Consider the following 20953-nt stretch of genomic DNA (forward strand, 5'->3'; position numbering starts at 1 on the left):
GTCCTACTCCAAGTCCTGGTCCCATTCAATGTCTCTGTCCTTGGGTAAGTCTAAGACAATGTCCATGGACAAATCTCTTGGCAAACACAAGAAGTCCAGATGGGAGTCCGCTCCCTGTAACTTCATCTCCAAGGAGTTATCAAGTAATCAACACTCTAAATGCCCCACTCCATGCTATTTGTCCAATTCGGACCCTATTCCACTTCTGGAGCCTGGAATTCCCCAGGCTATCTTGGGCTCTGCAACAGGTAAAGAATAATATGCTTACTGACATTTTTACTCTGCAACTTCAGAGAATTTACTACCCTCAGGGAAGCCCTGCCGACAATCTGGCAGCAGTGTGGGCTAAGGCATTCTAGCCTCCACCCATTTGTTGTGGTAAAAGAACACTTTCAATTCACCGTTCTTCTTAGCTTCACCTCGCCCCCTGGATGTTTGGGAAGGTGAGGGTGGTAGTTCCAGCACATCTTCGCAGGTCAGGAGTGCATATATTGCCATACCTTGACAATTAGATGTTTAAGACAGACTTGCCACTCTGCGTCATGGACCACCCACATGTTGATGCCGTCTCCCTCCTATCTTCTCTAAGATTCTCCATCAACAAACAAAAATCCCACCTTCAGCCAGTACAGAGAACTCTGTTTGCAGGGGCTGTTCTGGACTGTTCTGGACTGTGTTTTTCAAAGGTTTGCCACCCCACAGTGAGTCTGGAATATTCTGTATATGATCCTGATGTTTCCGGCTCGATGCTGTGTTCTGGCCTGGAGTGAATTGAGGCTTCTTGTTCTCATGGCATTATGTATGTATCCTCCTGGTGCCCCATGCTCATTGAAACATGCAGGCTATGCAGTGAAGTCTCTGCCTTCAGTGAGCTCAGCACTGGGGTTGCCTCTTGGACAACACTTGTGTGTCAGATGCGGCAGCCTGGGACCTTCAGTGGTGGATGAGAGATTCTAATCTGACTTGCGGCAGATCGCTCTCCCTATCCCATCCAGAGCGTACAGTGGTGATGGATGCATCTGGCCTGGGTTGGGTAAGCCACCATGACAAGAAGGAGATGAGAGGCCTTTGGTCTCCATTGAAGGTGAGGCATTACATAATTCTTTTGGATCTGTGTTTTATCAGGCCAGCTTTCAAGGCCCTTCTACCTTCCATCAAAGGTAGTCCTGTGTACGTTTTGACAGACAGTAGGACTACCATGTGGCACGGCAGCAAACAAGTCAGTCTAGGGTGCTAATAATGTGGCTCTGGCTGGAACTTCAGGGAATTTCATTGACCTTTAATCGCAAGTCAGGATCCCTGCACGACCAGGGTGGACCAGCAGCGGACACCATCTAACTGACCTTCAGTGGCATCAGCACCCAGAGGTAATTCAAGACTTCATTGCCTATTGGGGAGTGCCATGGATAGATCTTTTGGCTATCACTAACAATACTCATTGTTGAGTCTTTTTTGCACTATAAGGTTCCTGCCACCAGGCTTCCAGAGGGACTCCGTTCCAACGTCAGTGGGTTCCTGGCCTGAAGGCATTCTTGCCACTGCTTCTCTGGGTTCTGAAGAAGATCAGACTGAACTAGGCTCAGCTCATCCTGATAGCCCTAGCCACAAACTGCGCTCAGGGGGTCTGGTACTCCGACCTGCTGAGTGTCAGCATTTGTCCCCTGCTTTGACTCCCTCTATGGGTGAATCTGCTGTCCCAACAGCATGGCTGGGGTGCTACACCCAAACTTTCACAACCTGCACCACCGTGCATAGAGATTGCGCAGGGTCAAGACTGATTTGCATATGGTGGGTTCAAACTGGAATGGCATGAGGAGCAAAAATACGATGGATTTAGGCCCAGATCTCTGTTCTGGGGTGAATGTATAACATTGTTCTGAATTCTGTCCTTCAATTGTTGTTTTTGCATTTGTCACCCCGAGTGGGACCAGTATGCCCAGACATGGGTCCCGTGCTCTGCACGTCCCTGGAGTCAAGCTATCCTGGCTGATGAGGGATGAAACCCCGAAAGCGGTCCTAGGATGCTTGTTTCTAGTTCAGGGAGGACCTGGCCTGGCAGATCGGGCTGGACTGTTCCCATTGGGTGCAGAGTCAAGACTGATTTGCATATGGCTGGATTCAAATTGGAATGGCATGGCGAGCATAAAAAAGATGAATTTAGGCCCAGATATCTGGGGTAAATGTATGACATTGTTCTGCGTTCTGTCCATCAGTTGTTGTTTATGAATAGAGATTGGGCAGGATTATTGATCTGGACGATGGGCAACATTTGTGGCCTGGTGCAAGAAACGGTGGTTTGATCAGCTGCAGCCTAAACTCTCTGATGTATTTCTATTAATCTTGTCTTTACCCCAGCAAGGTTTGTCATGGATACTGTTAGAGGCTAATTGTCGTACCTTTCAGCTTTTCTATGTTTGCCCACTGGTTGTGACGTGTTTTTGAAAGGACTAACATACATGTTTCCTCCTACTCCTTTTATTATTCTCCAGTGTGTTTTAAGGTTAGCTCTTACCTTCTTGATGTACACAGCTTTTGAGCCTATGTACAATTGTTCATTGAGCCTGTTGACCCTGAAAAATGTTGTCCTCTATGCAATTACTTCCTTGTGCCATGTCATTGAAGTGCAGGCACTGACAGTGCTTCCACCTTATACAACCTTCGTTCTGGACTAGCTGGTGTTTCGGACTCTGCTTAAATTTCTACCACAGGTGGTGTAGCCTTTACCTCTCTGACAGCCTGTCACGCTCCCTTCTTTGTTCTTGTGGCCACATCCTTCTAAGTAGAAAGAGAGACTGCACTGGTTGAATCCCAAGAGCGCCCATAGTTTTTATAATGACTGCGCTAAGGAGCACTTTTTGTGGAGTTCACTTGTGCTAGAAGGGAAAAGCAGTCCATAAATGTACCATATCCAGATTTATCGTTCTCTGCATAAGAATGTGCTAAGCCTTGGCCAATAAGAAGCCTCCTGAGGGTCTTTTGGCTCATTCTACCAGAGCGAATCCTGACACTACAGCCTTGGCCTGAGGCGTACCAGTGCCGAACATCTGTCAAGCTGCTATATGGGCATCTGTCCACCTTCATCGAGAATTACTGCTTTGACTCTTATGTTTGCAGAAAGGGCCATTATGCCTGCTTGGTTCTACAGCACTGCCTGTCATAAGTCCACTCCGCAAACTCAGCTCCTTGTGGAATCTATTCAAATTGTGAGACTGTTGGACCTGGCCCTTTTGGCAGGTTCACCCCTAAACTTTTTGCATTTACCCTGGCCTGTCCTGTTAATAGAGAGGGGAGCTGAGCAAAACAAATTGCTCCTGAACCAGTTGTATCGGGTTCTCCCTTTGCCCTACAGTTGTAGAACAAAGGAAAATGCTGTATAAAAGAAGGGGCTATGACCCCATGAAAATGTTCTTGTTTGTGGACTTGAATCTACCAGGGGCGTGCTGCTGCTGGTGCTCAGGGGAAGGCTTGCCTCCCTGGGCCCTGCCCTGCCCCTGGATGCCTGGAGGACTTCTTGGGACCCTTTTTGCCTTGCTTAGGGACCTCCAGCACCTTTGAGGATATCTTTGGCTGGGACCTTTTGCTTTATCCTGGTGTTCTTAATGACTTTGTGCCTCTATCCCTAGCGCCTGGTGAGCGCTTTGTTTCATTCTCTGCTAGGCGCTTTGTTTCCTCCTGGCAGCGCCGGGCTGCGATCATCGCAGAGGGAATCCCGACATAGGGATTCCCCCGCTTTTCCCGATGTCCTGGCAGGTGCCCACCCCGCGTCATGGCCGCAGTGGATTTGTTCCATTTTGGGGAGAGCGGGTGCCCACCCCGCTCTCCCGCTATCCTTCCATGGCAGGTGCCCACCCCGCATGCTGCCTGCCCCTCTTGCTTTAATTTAAGGATGGGAGCCCACCCCGCATTTCACCACCGCGGCCGGGAGGAAGTCAGGCACCGTAGTGCCTGGCGGTGGGCGGGACTTTCGGTTTCCGAGGGAAGTTCAGCGCACGCCCCCGCTAGAGGAGAGGAGCCATGGTGAGTGGGATGCAGGCGGAGGGGGCCCGAGGCACATTGTCGGTGCCTGCCCCCACCACACGAAAAAGAGGCCGCCTAGAGCAGCGCGGGGCTCCCGTGAGCGAGGGAAGCCCTGCGCCGGTGCCGGCCATCAAGAGCAGAGGAGTCCTGGGTCCCCGGAGAGGGCCCGGGTGAAGACGTGCAGCTGACCAGGGAAGTGGTGATGCGGGGCTCCCATGCCTGAGTGAGAGCCCCGCGGTGCCAGCAGAAGAGAGAAGTAGTCCCGGGTCCCAGGAAGGGTCCCGGGTGAACAGAAGAAGCAGAAGCTGGACCGGAGTCCTGCCCCCAGAGCCGGTGAGTGAGGGCTCGAGGGGGCGTGCTGTGTAAAGCAACAGTGCCTCTTCTCCATGAGCAGAACCCGCCGTTGCGGGCCGCTCCAATGTTTTGCATAATTATTTACCGGGCCGGAGGGGCCCGTGTCCTTTCCCCGTGTTGTGCCCCCCCCCGGAGTGGATGAGTGATGGGCAGATGTATTTCCAGAGCCGGAGGGCTCCAACACCCCGCAGTATGTGTTTTAGAGCCCAGATGGCTCCAACAAAGGGGGCACATAATTGTTTCCAGGGCCAGAAGAACCTGTGTCCTTTTCCCCAGTGCTTAGGGACATGTTTGTTTCGAGAGCCCATGCCTCATAATTAACTTTCCCAGCTGCCCAGCAAGTAGTGGGCAGCTGCAACGTTTAGGCCCTTCTTTTCTTCAGGGGCATGTTGGTAGTTAGGAGTGAGATGCACTCCTTCGCCCCCATCTTTTCCTACACAGCTGCGCAGCACTTAGTGCCAGCTGCTACGTTTAGGCCTGCGCAGATTGCGCACCCTTGACTTTCGCTGCATAGGCAGCGCGCCCTGACTCTTTGGACATAGGGCATTTGAGCCCTTTTTTGCGATGGCCAGTTGGCCAGGGGGATGGTGGGGTTTATAGGGCACCAGGCCCTACTGTGATTTTGGGCGCTAGGGAATGTGATTCCGGTAGAATGATTTACGCACCTGTGTTGATACCTCTAAATGTGTTTTATGATTATGAGGTTGGTTCGCATATGATGGTTTATGCTAGTGAGAGTTATGCCCTAATGTAGTTATGCTTAGGAGGTTAGGGTCTGATGTGTTTAGACTTGTGAGAGAATTGCATAATGTGTTTATGCTGATGAGATTGGCGTACAGTGCGTTTGGCGCCTAATGTGATACTGTGCATAATGTGGTTTATGTTACAGGCTGATGCTTAGTACAGTGATTACCAGTAGTCACTGGTGGTGTTCTATGTTTATGATAAATTCTACATTTACTAAGTTCACTTTATGATGGTACTGACAGTGGTCCAGTGGGCCCTGTCAGGTGTAAATAATCCCTTATAAATATGACCTAGTGCCAGAGGGCACCCTGTATAATATGTGCTTACTATTCTAATGTGTTATGATAATACAAAGGCTATTTTTGATATACTGTGGAGTTCCTTTTGTAGTGTGCCTGGGATGTTGTTGCTGGTGTGTGCGTGCACAAATGCTTTACACATGGCCTCCGGGATAAGCCTGACTGCTCGTGCCAAGCTACCAAGGGGGTGAGCAGGGGTTATCTTTGGCATGTAACTTTCTTGCCCTGACTAGAGTGGTGGTTTCTGCCTGGCTTTGGTGCACGCCTTAGCCGGCCAGAAATCCCATTTCTAACATAGACATTTGTGGCTAGAAGTATCCATCGGAAAAACAAGTTCCTAACCTTGATTAACGCTCTTTCGGGTGGATGCTCTAATCTCAGATTTACTCCAGTATTGGAGCCTTTCATAGATTCACATGCCTGAATCATTCCCCGTCGTCGAGACGGGAGTCTCCGGTACATAAAAAAGCATTGCTTAGTATCATAGCAAACAGAAAAAAGGCCTAGGCCCATTTTCCTTTGCAACCCATAACCTTCGTTATGTAAAAAAGGACTAAACTTGTCCCTGAACCAATCAGAGCCTCTCACCCTCTAGAACACTCCTGAGAGAACCTTCTGCCCTCAGATTTTCTACCGCACGTTGTGCTAGGGAGTCTCCTTTGAGCTCTGCTCAAATTCTACAGTTGGTTCTAGATTGAGGAGATTTTTTTCAACTGAAGTTTCTACATCATCTTGGAGAATGGCTGATAAGGAAAAGAAAGGCTTGTTTAGGGCCTGTGCCACCTGTTCAAAGAAGAGATTATATACTGACGATCCTCATAAATACTGTATATACTGCCTTTACCCACACCACCAGGCGAAGGAGTGTAAGGTATGTCGCACCTTTTCTAATGAAACTCTGAGGGATCGTGAAGGCAGACTGTTAATTTTGCTCCAGAATCTTAAAACCAGGAAGGACGTCGTGTCTAGTGACAGTGATGAGGCGTCATCTGTTTCAAGGAGATCTCAGAGGAGAGGCAGATCTCCTCAGGCTCATACCTCAGGGGAGAAACCTGAGAAGGCTCTTAAAAAGACCACTTCTGGGTCTTCAGAGCGCAGTCCCTCAAAATCTCCTAAAACTAAAGAAAAGGAGAGCAAGGGTCATGCTTCAGGGGTGAAACAGTCAAAGAAAACAAGTTCTGAGCCTTCAAAATCACCCCTAAAAATTAAACATACGCTTAAAAAGCCAGCGTCTACTTCACCTGAGGAGAAGTTAGAAAAATCTACATCGTCGACGGGATCGTCGACGAAGAAAGTAGCGTCGTCGACGAAGAAGAGTGAAGTAAAAGTCACTATTAAACCTATCCTCTCGTCGACGATGGCATCGTCGACGGCAGTGTCGACGACGAGAGCGTCGACGTCGACAACAATGACGACGACCACAACTACATCGTCGACGGCACCGTCGACGATGGTGTCAACTGCATCGTCGACGGCGACAACGACGACGATGTCTACAGCGTCGACGATGGCATTGACGACGGTGTCATCGGCGGTTTCTATGGCAATCTCGTCGACGGGCTCGTCGACGAGGGAAAAAACCCCAGAAAAGCGGGATTTTGCCAGGAAAAGAAGGATTACCCCGGATATTACGTCTCCTAGTAAGGTAACGCCTCTGGTTCCATTCCATTTATTGGAGGAGGAGGATTCGCAGGAGGATGATAATGAGGGTCCGTTTGGCTATGCAAGTAGCCCCTCTCAGTTACATGTTAAATGTCAGGAGGATGACTGGGAGGATGAGTATGGGGGTTATCAGGACCGGCCCCAACAACATGATCAGGAAGAGATGGTGAATGTTCCAGCTTCTCTCCTGACGGATTTGCAGTTCATGTTGGATGATTACAAGAAAAGGCATACTTTGCCTCAGTCTATCCAAAGGATGCCAGTGGCTCCGGCGCACTCTCTTCCATGTACACCAGTGCGAAGACAGGAGGTACCGGTTCCGAGGCCAATATCACCTTTGCCGCAGCCGGTTCTGGACACATCTGAGGATGAAGGAGGAAGGGGAGATAACAGATCCTAGTAAGGAATGGGATGAGTATTTGATTCCGTCCCCTTCATCTCTGTCACCAAGACCTGTGGACTCCCCTCCGGAGGGCATTGGAGGGTTCCATAACCTGATGGAAAGAGCTGCGCAGAGATTTGCGCTCAATATGTCATCAGATAAAGCAGAATGCTTTTTGTATGATTTCAAAGAACCGTTTCGCAAGACAGTTAGATCTCTTCCAATTGTGAGTCATCTATGGGAGGAAGGTCTCAAAGTGATGGAGACGCCGGCACCGGTTACGCCAGTGCTTGCTAGGCTGGACAAAAAATACAATGCGCCTACCGATGCTCCGGCTTGCTTATTAGGTCACCCCAAACCGGACTCGGTTATAACTCAGGTGGCGCAGCAAAAATCGAGGAATCCGTCTGCTCCAATTTCGACACCACCGGACAGAGAGGGTAGGCGCCTGGATAATGCAGGGAAAAGGTTTTTATCCATGTCTGCTCTTCTGGTCAAGGCAGCAAATGCCCTAGCCATCCTGGGCAGGTATGATAGGCAGATGTGGTGCGACCTATCACCATACATTGATAGCATACCTGAAGCGGACAGACAAGAGGCCCGGAAAATCCTCCAGGAAGGTGAAAGGACTACGGCTAAAGTCATAGATTGTGCAATGGACATTGCGACCACGGCCTTCAGATCCCTGGGAGGAGCGGCTGTTTTACGTAGACAAGGATGGTTGAGAGCAACATCATTTAGGCCGGAAGTCCAGAATAAGATCTTGGATCTTCCGTTCAATGGGGAAGATCTGTTCGGAAAGCATGTGGATGAGGCCTTACAGAGTATCAAGAAGGATACGGAAACAGCGAAATCTCTGGGATCATTACAGTATAGAAAAGTTCCTTTTCGTGGCTCACGAGGTAGGGGCCAACCTTCTTATAGAGGAGGTTATCAACAAGGCCGCTATTCTTCCTACTCCACATCATCTCAACCATATCGTCAACAATATTCACAGAGACAGACAGGAGGTTTAACAAAATCTACTCCTAGAGGTCGAGGAGGTCGCCAAGGGAAAGACACCACCCGAAGACAATGACATTCTGGTGACACTTACTCCTCATATGTCGCATATTCCCCTGGGTTGAAGAATTTCCTATCATCATCAAAATTGGCAGCAGATAACGACGGACCAATGGGTCCTCCACATAATACAATTCGGTCATACTCTAGAGTTTCTAGAAATTCCCCCTTGTTCACCTCCAAGATTTCAAGAGGTCAAGTATTTACACCAGATGCGTCAAGAACTTCGGACAATTCTCCGAAAGGGAGCAATAGAACCGGTACCGAATTCCCAGAAAGGAAGGGGATTTTATTCCCGTTTTTTTCTGATCAAGAAAAACATTCTTCAATGGCACCCCATTTTGGATCTCAGATCCCTAAATGCTTACCTCAAGGATCAGACCTTCAGAATTATCTTCCTCCAGGATATTCTGCTGCTGTTAAACCCAGGGGATTATATGACCAAACTGGATTTACGGGATGCGTATTTCCATATCCCAATCCATCCTTCACACCGGCAGTACCTTCGGTTCGTGGTGGCCGAAGATCATTACCAATTCAAGGTGCTTCCTTTTGGTCTGAAATCGGCCCGAGGATTTTTACAAAATGCCTGGCTCCAGTGGCAGTGGTTCTAAGGAGACAGAAACACCAAGTGTTTCCTTTCCTCGACGACTGGCTAGTCAAGGCTCCATCGAAAGCGTCAGCCCAGTTGTCAACATTGGCTTGCATAGAACTATTTGCCAGATTAGGCCTCACTCTAAACGAGGAGAAGTCAACTCTGCAACCGTCAAGAAGTATAACTTTCTTGGGAGCAATTTTGGATACGGAGGGAAACAGAGCGTTCCCCTCTGAGGAGAGACAGCGGGGAATAATATCTCTATCCCAGGCGTTTATAAAAAGAAGGTCTCCTTCAGTACGCAAGTACAAGTCATTGCTGGGAACGATGTCATCTTGCATTCCCCTCATACCTTGCTGCAGGCTACGGATGCGTCCGTTACAAGAGCAGTTGGATCTTCAGTGGCATCAAGCGACAGGATCCTTCGAGGATATAATCAGAGTGACGCCGATCATGATCCACGCGGCAACATGGTGGACCCGAAAACGAAACATCTCGCAGGGTCTTTCTTTCTTGACTCAGCCAGCTCCATTGGTGATCACGACGGATGCGTCCTTGGAAGGATGGGTTGCATTCCTTCAGGATCTGCAGGTCAGCGGTCGTTGGAAAGCGGACGAACAGCAATTGCATATCAACCTTTTGGAGCTCAGAGCCGTACGCTTAGTATTGTTGGCGTTCCTGCCAAGGATTCAAGGTGCAGCCGTGTTGGTAAGAACAGACAACACAACAGCAATGCACTATTTGAACAAACAGGGAGGAACAAGATCACTCTCCCTGTCTCGGGAAGCCCAGTGGATATGGGAATGGGCTCTACGACACGAAGTATCCATTACAGCGGAACATCTTCCAGGGGACCAGAACACCAAAGCGGATACTCTAAGCAGACTAAAGTCTGTCTGTCCCGATTGGGAAATCGACAACGGGATTTTGAACAACATCTTCCAGAAATGGGGAACTCCAACAGTAGATCTGTTTGCGACAAGAGAGAACAGAAAATGCCGGTTCTTCGCAAGCTGGCTTCCCCAACGGGGATCTTGGGGGAATGCGTTTTTGATGGCATGGTCAGGCATCTTTGCCTACGCCTTTTCTCCCATTCCCCTCCTGCCGCGGGTTCTTATGAAGATCAAGAAAGAACCATGCAGGTTAATCCTGATAGCTCCGTGGTGGCCCAGACAGCATTGGTTTGCGGAGCTTCTTCTACTGTCAGAGGAGCGCCCGATTTGCCTGCAGCCGATACCGTCTCTGCTGACAATGTTCCAGGAGGAAGTTCTGCATCCGGATCCGAAATCTCTGCATTTAGCAGCCTGGCTCCTGAATACTGTGAATTTCAGCATCTGAATATCCCTACGGAGTGCAGGGAGATTCTATCTAGAGCCAGAGCGGATAGTACAAACAAGACATATCGGATGAAGTGGAAAAGGTTCTGTTTATGGTGCAGAAGGTCTAACATTCATCCGCTGGTATCAAAAGCTCACGAGATTATTCCATACCTCTTGCTTTTGGCTAAGTCAGGTTTGGCTCATGCATCTATAAAGGTACACCTAGCTGCAATGTCACGCTTTAGAAGAACGGCCTCTGGTCCATCTCTGTGGTCTGCTAGAGTCATCAAGCAATTTATGAAAGGTCTGTTCCGAGTTTTCCCTCCAATAAAACCGCCACCACCTCTCTGGCAATTGAACTTCGTTCTTTCCCAGTTGATGAAACAGCCCTTTGAGCCAATTCACAGGGCGGAACTGAAATTTCTTTCCTGGAAAGTTGCGCTTCTCATTGCGCTCACTTCAGCCAGGAGAGTGGGGGAGATTCAGGCTCTCACGATCCAAGAGCCTTTCTTGCAGTTCAAGGAGGACAGGATAATACTCAGGACTAATCCAAGATTCATCCCTAAGGTTCCAACTGACTTTCATTTGAACGAACCTTTAATTCTCAAAAGATTTTTTCCACAACCATCAACAGCGGCGGAAAGAGCTCTCCACTCGCTGGATGTCCAGCGTTGTTTGAAATTCTATTTGCAGAAAACTAAGCCTTTCCGCAAGTCTTCACAGCTTTTTGTGGCCTACAGCGCACCCAGGAAAGGTTTCCCTTTGTCAAAGAGAGGAATTGCCAGATGGATATCAAGTGCCATAGGGTATTGTCATCAGGCAGCTGGCCGACCTTTGAATGCACGAGTCCGTGCACATTCTACAAGAGCAGTCTCCACCTCTACTGCTCTATTTGCAGGAGTACCGATCCAGGATATCTGCAGGGCGGCGACCTGGACGAGTACACACACCTTCACCAGGCATTACTGCTTGGATGCAGCCACAGAGAGAGATGTGGCGGTGGGAGAAGCGGTGCTGAGGAACCTTATCCAGTAACGGTGAGCCTTCTTTACCATCCCTCCTTCCTTTGTTATGTACTTTGGCACATTTTATTGTTGTTTATTGTATTACCATTTGCAAAGAATTTTTGATATGTGGAATTTGGTTTACAGATACCATTTTTATCACACTGTATATGTTTCCTGGATTCACTTTCTAGGTAACAAAAAAGGTGCATTTATTTACTGCTCGCTATTCTGATTCAGGCATGTGAATCTATGAAAGGCTCCAATACTGGAGTAAGAAAACAAGTTACTTACCTGTAACTGTAGTTCTCCAGTATTGGACCTTTCATAGATTCACATGCAACCCACCCTCCTCCCCTGAGAGGCTCACCTCGGATTTAGCACAAAGAGTGTTATTGCACAAGTGCACGAAAATCTGAGGGCAGAAGGTTCTCTCAGGAGTGTTCTAGAGGGTGAGAGGCGCTGATTGGTTCAGGGACAAGTTTAGTCCTTTTTTACATAACGAAGGTTATGAGTTGCAAAGAAAAATGGGCCTAGGCCTTTTTTCTGTTTGCTATGATACTAAGCAATGCTTTTTTATGTACCGGAGACTCCCGTCTCGACGACGGGGAATGATTCAGACATGTGAATCTATGAAAGGTCCAATACTGGAGAACTACAGTTACAGGTTAGTAACTTTTTTACTTCTCACTGCTCACCATCCTTACGGTTCTGTGGAGTGGACTACAAGGTGTTAATAATGTTCCAGGTCAGATTCTGTAGACTTTCATGGCTCTTAATGTGTATCTGATGATCCATGTATAAGGGTGCAGAATGCTTTGTTGTAAACTGACATCAGCTTTCAGGGTTGGCTCATATATAGGGCACTGTGCCATTACTTCTGGTCCAATGGTACCTGGTATCTCCGAAGGAGCAATTGCAAAAACTTTTCTGGATCCAGACTGGTCCCTGGCGGGATTCAAAAAGATAATGCTATGCAGTTAGATAGAATATCCACCTGAAAGAATTTTACTGAATTTAAGTAATTTGTACTTCTAGAAGAAAAGTTTGCTGTTGTAAAAGACCGTTGGAATCTATGACTTCAGTGAAGATTACATGATGGAAATCTGTCAAAACACAAATACAGTTTCCAAATCCTAACCTGGTACTTCTAAATCCACCTGAGATATTTACCAGATAGACACTGAAGCTTTTCCATTTACTTTTACACATTTACAAATATCTGCTTGTTGGTCCTCCTTTACTGCCTGCACTGTCTGTAGCTGAGCATTGAATTTAGCAACAACCACCATGTGTGCATTTTCTTTTTTCCAGAGAATTTGAAGACCAACAACAAGCAAGAAAGATTGAGATCCTAAGTAAAATTTTGCGAGAGGAAGCTTGGCTGGAGAAGAAGAAAAAGCAGCAGCTTGCTTCTGAAGTGCTTCGGAAGTCTGGGGATAGGAGCCATGGACCTTCGAAGCTGAGAGCAAAAGCGCTAGTCCACATGGAGAAGATGTTAGGGGAGGAGAGTGTGGCAGCCCCAGAACCGGTAAGTACTGAAAACACACTCTGATAATGCCAATGATAGATGTTGTAGTATATTTTAAACATATTTGTGCCTGTTAAAAAGGAATTTTGCCATGCGTAACACTGTATCAACAACCATGAGAGCCTCATTTAGACGTCGGCATAAAAACGCAGAGTATGGAATGTGTCTTTATGCTCGATTTACTCATTGGGTCAAAAATGGAGAATAAAGTGCAGTAGCTGTATTTGCGACGATTTTTGTTGCTTAATATTTCTACATTTTCCACTCACTTACTACAAGTTAAAAGCTAGCTTTAAATGTGAACACAGAACATGAGCAAGCACACTTTACAATCAGTACTGATCAATTGTATTTGACTGGCAGATACAAATTCTCTTTAGGTCTGTTTTTACTCAACCATCATGCTCCAGATTAACCCGTAAACTGATGGTTGATCAGCTGGCCCTTACATATATATTTATTCACTAAATCACCTCAGTTTTAGCCTAAATGTTTAAGTCACTTGTTAAAACAATGTAATTAAAGTATGTGTAGGTGAAATAATGGGTGGTTACAAACTAGCCAGTTATCCTGCCACGTTATAGAGATTCAGCACTAAAGCAAAAATGTGGAAAATTCGTTGGAATCATTTTGCTGGACTTAGAAATTGTCTCCACTTTTTCAAATAAGAAAGCTGTGACTATATTTGATTCCAAATCTGTTTCCTCCATTTTCTACTACTTCAGTTACAAAAAATATCTAAAATCACTTTTCTGTATTTTTTACACATTATTGGTTGGTTAGGATTTGTTGGTTACATTGCTCATTATTTATAAACAGTGCGTGTGTTATACTTGCTTTCACAATCTTTTTCTAATAGATTTTACCTAGTACAAAAAATTTGGGTAAGAGAAAAACCCAACTGCAGTTGTGATTATTGTAGCTATTTGTTCCATGATCTCCTGAAAGCAACAGTTAATAAGACATCATGTAGCTTAATGAAGAAATAATTTGACATAAGCCTCTGGAAACATGACCATGTGTCTCATCTGCATAGATAATATTTCAAAAACAGCATGTTTTGCATGGGCATATCTTACACATAAATCCATTGAAGGTAAAGGCGGCTTTTAACCTTGCGAAAAGATTGCTCCTTAACCTAAAGGAAGCTCTCTTCGTGAAGGACCTTTAAAGGCCCCATGTTTTAGGCCTGCCACCGCAAGTACGGGAACTTCATAGCTCTCCATTATAGAACTAGATTCCTACCAATTTGCTGTAAAATGTACTTACCTTTTGTAAATCTTTGAAACATTGGCAGTTCATTGTGTGTGCCTTTCACCTTCGTCTTCTCACTGAGAAAGTCTAGTCCGTTGTACTGCACTTTGTAAGTGTTACTGTCACAAACCGGTTTTAGACCTATGCAGGGTACAGAGACGGCCCTCCTGACGGTAACTGAGGCCTTGAAAAAAAATTTGGATAACGGAGGCTGCGCTGCTATTATCCTTTTGGATCTCAGCGCAGCCTTCGACACAGTCAACCATCAGTTGCTCATCCACAGGCTCAAGCAGACAGGAGTAACTAATCTGGCTCTTGAGGGGATTCACTAATTCCTTGAAGACAGGTCTTTTCAAGTGTGTCACGGAGACTGTATCTCTGATTCTCAACCACTTCGGTGTGGGGTTACTCAGGGATCCTCCCTGTCCCCCACACTTTTTAACGTATATATGAGCCCTCTGGCAGAGGTTGTGGAACCGTTCGGTATTCAAATAGTCACTTATGCCGATGATACACAGTTGATTGTTGCCTTCAACCAGATGAAGGACTCTACATCAGATTTTGCACTGTGCCTGGAAGGACTATCAGCATGGATGGATCACTCTTTCTTGAAGCTGAATGGCTCAAAAACAGAGCTGATGTTTTTGAGTAATTCTATTATACCTAATCTAACTTCTTTTTGGCCTAATTGTTTCGGTCCCCCCCCACTTCCCAAAGATCATATCAAAAGTTTGGGAGTATGGCTTGACCGTAAGCTTGATTTTGGGGAACAAGCAAGGAAGGTGGCTGGCAGCTGCTATGGATTATTGAGGATGACTCGGAAAATCATCCCTATCCTCCCTCCCAGTACAAGAAAGGTGGTAATTCAGGCCCTGATTTTATCAAAGCTTGATTATGCTAATGCCCTCTACCTGGGAGCACCTTGCTCCACGGTCAGGACATTGCAAGTTGTTCAGAACTGTGCGGCACGCCAACTTCTGAACATCCCCAAGCGACAGTCAGCACGGCAAGCACTGACCACTCTGCACTGGTTGCCCATCCAGCAGAGAGTACAATTTAAGGCGCTCTGCATTTTACACAAGATCTTATCAGGCTCTGCCCCTTCTATTATTGGTTCCCTCGCCTCCTTTTATCATCCTTCCAGAAATCTTCGCTCAGGCAATAAGTGGCTGGCAGTTGTTCCCAGAATTAGGAAAGTTCGCGCCGGGGGCCGATCTTTTTCCTACAATGCAGCACGGCTCTGAAATTCACTTCCTCTTGATATTCGATGCATGACCAACCATCTGGGCTTTCGTAAATTATTAAAAACTTTTTTGTTCCCCTAAACATCTACTATTCATTAGCTTTGGCCTTAGCGCGGGGATGCCTTTGGTAACCATGCGCTCTATAAATATTTTTACAATTACAATTACTCACTACACAGTAATTTCCGATGCCTCGTATTACATTACAATGAACCAACAATATATTAATGAATTGTGGTAATTTCTGTTGCTACAGAGGGAGTGGCGTTCCCTATCCTCTCTGCCTGATGAGGACACAGATGAAGATGAACCTGCTACAAAATCTCTACAAGACTTGGTCAGCGAAAAGACTGAGGAAGAGGAAGGCGAGGTGCTGGCTCAGCCTGAATTCCCTGGCCTCTGGGATCAAGAACATAAGCCTTACAAGGTGTGTGTTTTATTTTGTTTGCGTTGTGTTTCCTGTCCATGTCCGCTCTCCGCCTAGATGTTTTGGTATGGTATGCTATTTACCTTTAAATAGTTGTCTTTCTGGAATGGGTAAGCCCATGAAACACTTTCAGCAGTCTGGCAACTTTCCACAGCTTGTGGTCATATGTTATTAGGTTCTGGTTATATTCTTCATTATGTGGCTATGTCTTATTCTTTCAGTTGTGTATATCATTTTGGTGTTCACAGGTTAAATCCTTAGGGCTTTGCCAATTCTATACTCCATCCTGCGCTTACCCACCCGCATGCGGACAGCCAGTGTTGAACACCACCAAATCCCAAGCCTTTGGTCAACCCCTGCTGCGCATAGCCTGCACCCAACTACTTAACAGTCCCCAGCCACGGCCCTCGTGTCCTGAAAATCAAAAGAAATAAAGTATAAGTGGGCATTATAGGGGTAATTTGACCCCTGGTGTTTGTTGGGGTGTCCCAGAGGGACCCCTCCTGGGGCCAAATCCCCAAAGAATATTTTTTATGCCACAAGTACCACACTGGAGGCTGCAGAACTCTTGCATGTAGTTCCACAGCAGTACCGTGGGGCAGTAGGAAAAAAATAATTAAACGAATGAGGAGTGAGGGCCTGTGGGAGGTTGCTCGGCTGTAGGATGGGGTGTTGGCAGCCTGACAGGTGTCACTACATCCAACCTCATGCTGCACACAGCCAAAGGCCATGCGCAGCAGAGGGTTGGCCGTCCTTCAGGTGTTAGGTGCAAGGCCTAAATACTGGCCAGACCCTGTGTTCAGTGCTTTTCTGTGCTCATTCAAAACCTATGCTCAACCACAGAGTTAGGTATGGTAATAAGATCTTAGTTTATGGTAAAAAACTGAGAAATTCTGTGAAAATGACAAATGTTTAAGTAGCATTACCGTTGGGTATGGTAATACTGTCTTACTTTACTTTTTTTTTTTTTTAAACTACAAATTCACTGAAAACAGAAATGATTAAAGTGACATTATAGGTAGGACTTTTAATGATATAAAATCTGTGTTTTGAAACAAAAAAACACTGAATTCACCAGTTCAAATGTACTAAGCTGACTATAACTTGCACTTCCGCCATGCACTCCTTATGATCTCACATATTGTATCACTCATGATATGTTAAATTACATAATTGATGACATCACTGACACAAATAGATGTTTGTGGTTTTTTTCCTCTGCCTGTGCTTTTGTGTGAAGGGGACACTGGATTGCTCTGTCTCAGCGGGTGTAGAAAAAAAGGTTTACTTTCGCAGGATCATTTGGCCGGCTCTCATAATGGCATCCGAGGATGGGTGCTGACTGGGGGATTGGTGGGGCCGCAGGGCCTTTGACCTGCTCTGCGGCCCCCAATGAGCCATAGTGTTGTGGTGCCCCCGTCCTGCATGGGACCGGGACACCCAATTTAAAAAAAACTAAATCTGTAATAAAAAAGTGTGGCCGCTCCATGCGGATCTATGGGAGCCGTGTGTGCCTTTTGGCTCTCCCCTCAGCCCCCAACAATGTGGCTAACTGTGGGCGTACTAAGTGAGACTGAGGCACCCCCCTAAAAATTAAAGACTTAGGCACAAGGGCACTAAAAGTAAATAATAAATGATCGTCCGTAGCTGCTCATTTATTATTCACTGCTTCTTGAAAGGTGTGCCCCGTAATGCCCTTCATGGTCTAATTTACATATTTTTATGCTGTGTGGTACCCCAGACTGGACAGGGGCACCAGCGTCATGTTACAAAAATGATATAGCGGGCTGCAGTGATTGCAGCAGTCTCCCAGAAATCATTTAAAAAAGGAACCCTATACTCTCCAACATTGGATCTTTTATATATTCACATGCTTGAATCATTCCACATCATCAGTCTGGGAATCCCCGGTACATTAAAATAGCAGTATACAGTGTAAAATATATAACAAGTAGGATATAATGTAAAACGACCATAGGCCTGAAACAACATAGTATGTTTAGTAAAACATCCACCTCATTTGAAAGCACGCAAACTTTAGCCATTGAGGTGGAAGCTTAAGTGCTCCTGCGCCCCCTAGAGCCTTCCATTGCTCAGATTTCTACAGCACGTCGTGTGTGAGGAAGTCCCCTGGCAGAACTCTGCTCTAACCTTTCAGTGAACCTTAAATTATTTCCATTTTGGTGTAACCTGGATTTTAACCAGCCCTATCTTCAGCACTACTATACTGTGAATTGTTTTTAGGGAAGATTGTTAAAATTTCTAGACCCGGGAGATCTTTTTGGTTTGACAAGTAGCTGTCACCAAACCATAACTGACAAAGAAAATAGATCTCATTTTATAACCCTTGTGGCAGCAGGAAAATGTACACTGATGACCCACACTCTCAGTGTATTTGTTGCCTTTATCCTAAGCATAATCCAGCGGAATGCGAGATCTGTAAGTCCTTTTCCACTAAGACTCTTAAGGATAGAGAGAGTAGGTTGGTATTATTGCTTATGAATTCACATTTTTTCATCCTTCTAAAGGAGATGGCTCACTTCAGGGGAAGATTCCGTGAGAAGTGCCCACCCAGGCACGTCCATGAAGGCAACGCACAAGAGTAGACTTTTTACAGTTTCCTGAGCATGATCGATTTGGTACAGATCTTGCAGCCACTTCCTCAACTGACAAACCGGAGTCTAAGCGCTGCAGAGTCTCACCAGTGACAAAGAAGAAGAAATGTTAAAAGGAAACCTCATTGACGACAAAACTGTCGACGACCTTAACCTCTTTGTCGAGCATTCTGTCGAGAATGATACCGTCCACGTTGAGCATGCCGTTGACGTTGAGCATGCCATCGACGACGACCATATTGACGATGCCGACTATACCGTTGACAACGATGACCATACTGTCATCGACAACCATACCATCGACAAAGATGAACATACCATTGACGGCATCACTGTTGGGAACCATGCAGTCAATAAAAAAATGGGAACATTTTTGTATCTCACCTTGAAGATTGACAGATGTTGCTCAAGTACATGTATTGCAGTCAGATCAAGAAGAAGAGGCTAGTGATTATGCCTCACTGACAGCTTACAGCCCAACACAATTGGATGTGATATAGGTCCTAGATTTTGAAGAGGACGCAATGGACGATGAGTGAATATGTGTGTCAGCAGGAGTACAAGTCTGGAAATAATCAAAAGGATTTAAAGCAGAAGCCACCTAGATAATACAGAGAGCCAGATTGAGTCCAAGTGCCTATGGCCTTCTCATCAACATTGCAGCAAATGATGGATACTTTTACTAAATTATTTTTGCAGCATCTAATAATCCTAACATGGGGTTACCTGTTGCTTCCATCCTCCTGTCTCCTCAACCTGCTCCAGTTTAATCTCTTAGGCAGCCATCACTGCTATCTCCTCCTCCAATGCCAAGGGTATCGGTCCATGGTGAAGACATGGATGATGTTTAATCTAATGGTTCTCCCTATTTGGATGTAGAAGGTGAGCTACCACCAGACGGTGATGGAAGGGATAATGATGGCCAAAATGTTATTGTCTCAAGTGGAAACGATGTGCCAATTCCTAAAGATGCTACAGATGAGATATCTAAATTTCATTCGTTGATTGAAAGAGCTCCCAGAAATTCAACCTAACAATAACCTCTGTAGATCAACCTTGTTTTCAATATTACTTTAATGTGCAATCTCGGAAGTACTTTAAATCCATACCAATTTTAGATTATGTCTGGTCTGAAGTTGATGAAGACACCTGATAAGGTTCAGCTTTGATACATTGTCTGGAAAAGAAATACAGAGCCCCGGATTCAGCTCCAGCTTGCCCCACTAGTCAAACTAGTCCAGATTCAGCAATTGCTTCAGCAGCTCAGTAAGAACCAAGACCCCAATAACACCATCATTGAGTCCACTAGACAAGTAAATTTCTACGTATTACACAGAGCATACCTCACCCCGGGCAAGATTAATAAATACTTTAACACACACACACAGCTACCTGCCCATCGTTACAACATGGAAGGGGCAGAATTCCTGCATATGTTCTGGAACTGTCCAAAATTGGATGGGTTCTGGGAAGGAGTGATCACAGCGTTGACAAGTGTAAAGAGATTGTAGCAACCCCAGGGAGATGTCTCCTGCACTGGTTTCCACACACAAGCAGGAACAAACTGACAAGCAATTTTTTGTTTGGACCTAGGGCTGTTGCTGGCTAAAAGAGAGCTCACCAGACACTGGAAAGAGAAAGTGGGCCCTAATATACCCATATGGCAAAAAGAAATGGTTAAATGGGCAGAATCCGAGGGAGCTGTCAGATTGCAAATAGCAAAAGAACAGGGAGTGAGAAAACACTGGAAACAGCCAGGGCATGGGTGGCATTGGTGGAGCTTCTAAAGCACCCAGAGGAGGAGAGGGATGACAGCTTAATAGAGGAGGCCCCTGACAATGCAGATTGAACCCCACGCTAAAATTCGACTGGTTGCCAATTGTCAACATGAGCACACTGAGTTATTTGACCTCTGGCTGATGACCCAGCGATGTAGACCCACTATAGCAGAGGGCCGAGCTAAACATAGCACAACCATGGTGTGCAAAGATACGGGGCTGATTATACGTGACACGCCTGGGGGGAGGGGAAGGTGGGGGGTTAGTTGCGGATGGGTTCATGATTGAACAGAGATCACAAGGACTAATGATAGAGAATTCCATGGACTAATAACATATTATATGGTTTCACCAATAAGTAGGGGGTTGCTGGAGATGGGTTTGGAGCACCCGAAGCAATTCCCACTCCACAGCAGGAAGTCACAGACTCTTATGTCTAAGAATGTTGATTCATTACAATTGTAATCAGAAGTCTATTATTATTGTATGACTGTTTTAAAACCCAATAAAATTTGTTTTAAAAAAATCGAGTCCACTAGACAAGGATAGCAAACTACTGACAATCTTGGTCAGAGAACTTCTTTTATGGCAGCAACCACAATTTAGACAGCCAATGCCCTGGAGATTTTATTTTGATCGTCAGATGTAGCATGATATAGCTCC

General features: G+C 46.0%; 1 protein-coding gene across 2 annotated transcripts in view; it reads left to right on the forward strand.

Annotated features, from left to right (window-relative positions):
- CFAP74 (cilia and flagella associated protein 74) overlaps window positions 1-20953 on the forward strand; it is a 927349-nt gene that overhangs the window by 246505 nt on the left and 659891 nt on the right. For both annotated transcript variants that reach the window (XM_085609345.1, XM_085609347.1), the window contains exons 12-13: window positions 12756-12972; window positions 15727-15897. In XM_085609345.1, coding sequence (XP_085465471.1) covers window positions 12756-12972; window positions 15727-15897 — 388 coding nt within the window. The remainder of the gene's footprint in view (window positions 1-12755; window positions 12973-15726; window positions 15898-20953) is intronic.

This window comes from Triturus cristatus, chromosome 1_2, assembly GCF_964204655.1.
Source record: "Triturus cristatus chromosome 1_2, aTriCri1.1, whole genome shotgun sequence".
Lineage (NCBI taxonomy): Eukaryota > Metazoa > Chordata > Amphibia > Caudata > Salamandridae > Triturus > Triturus cristatus.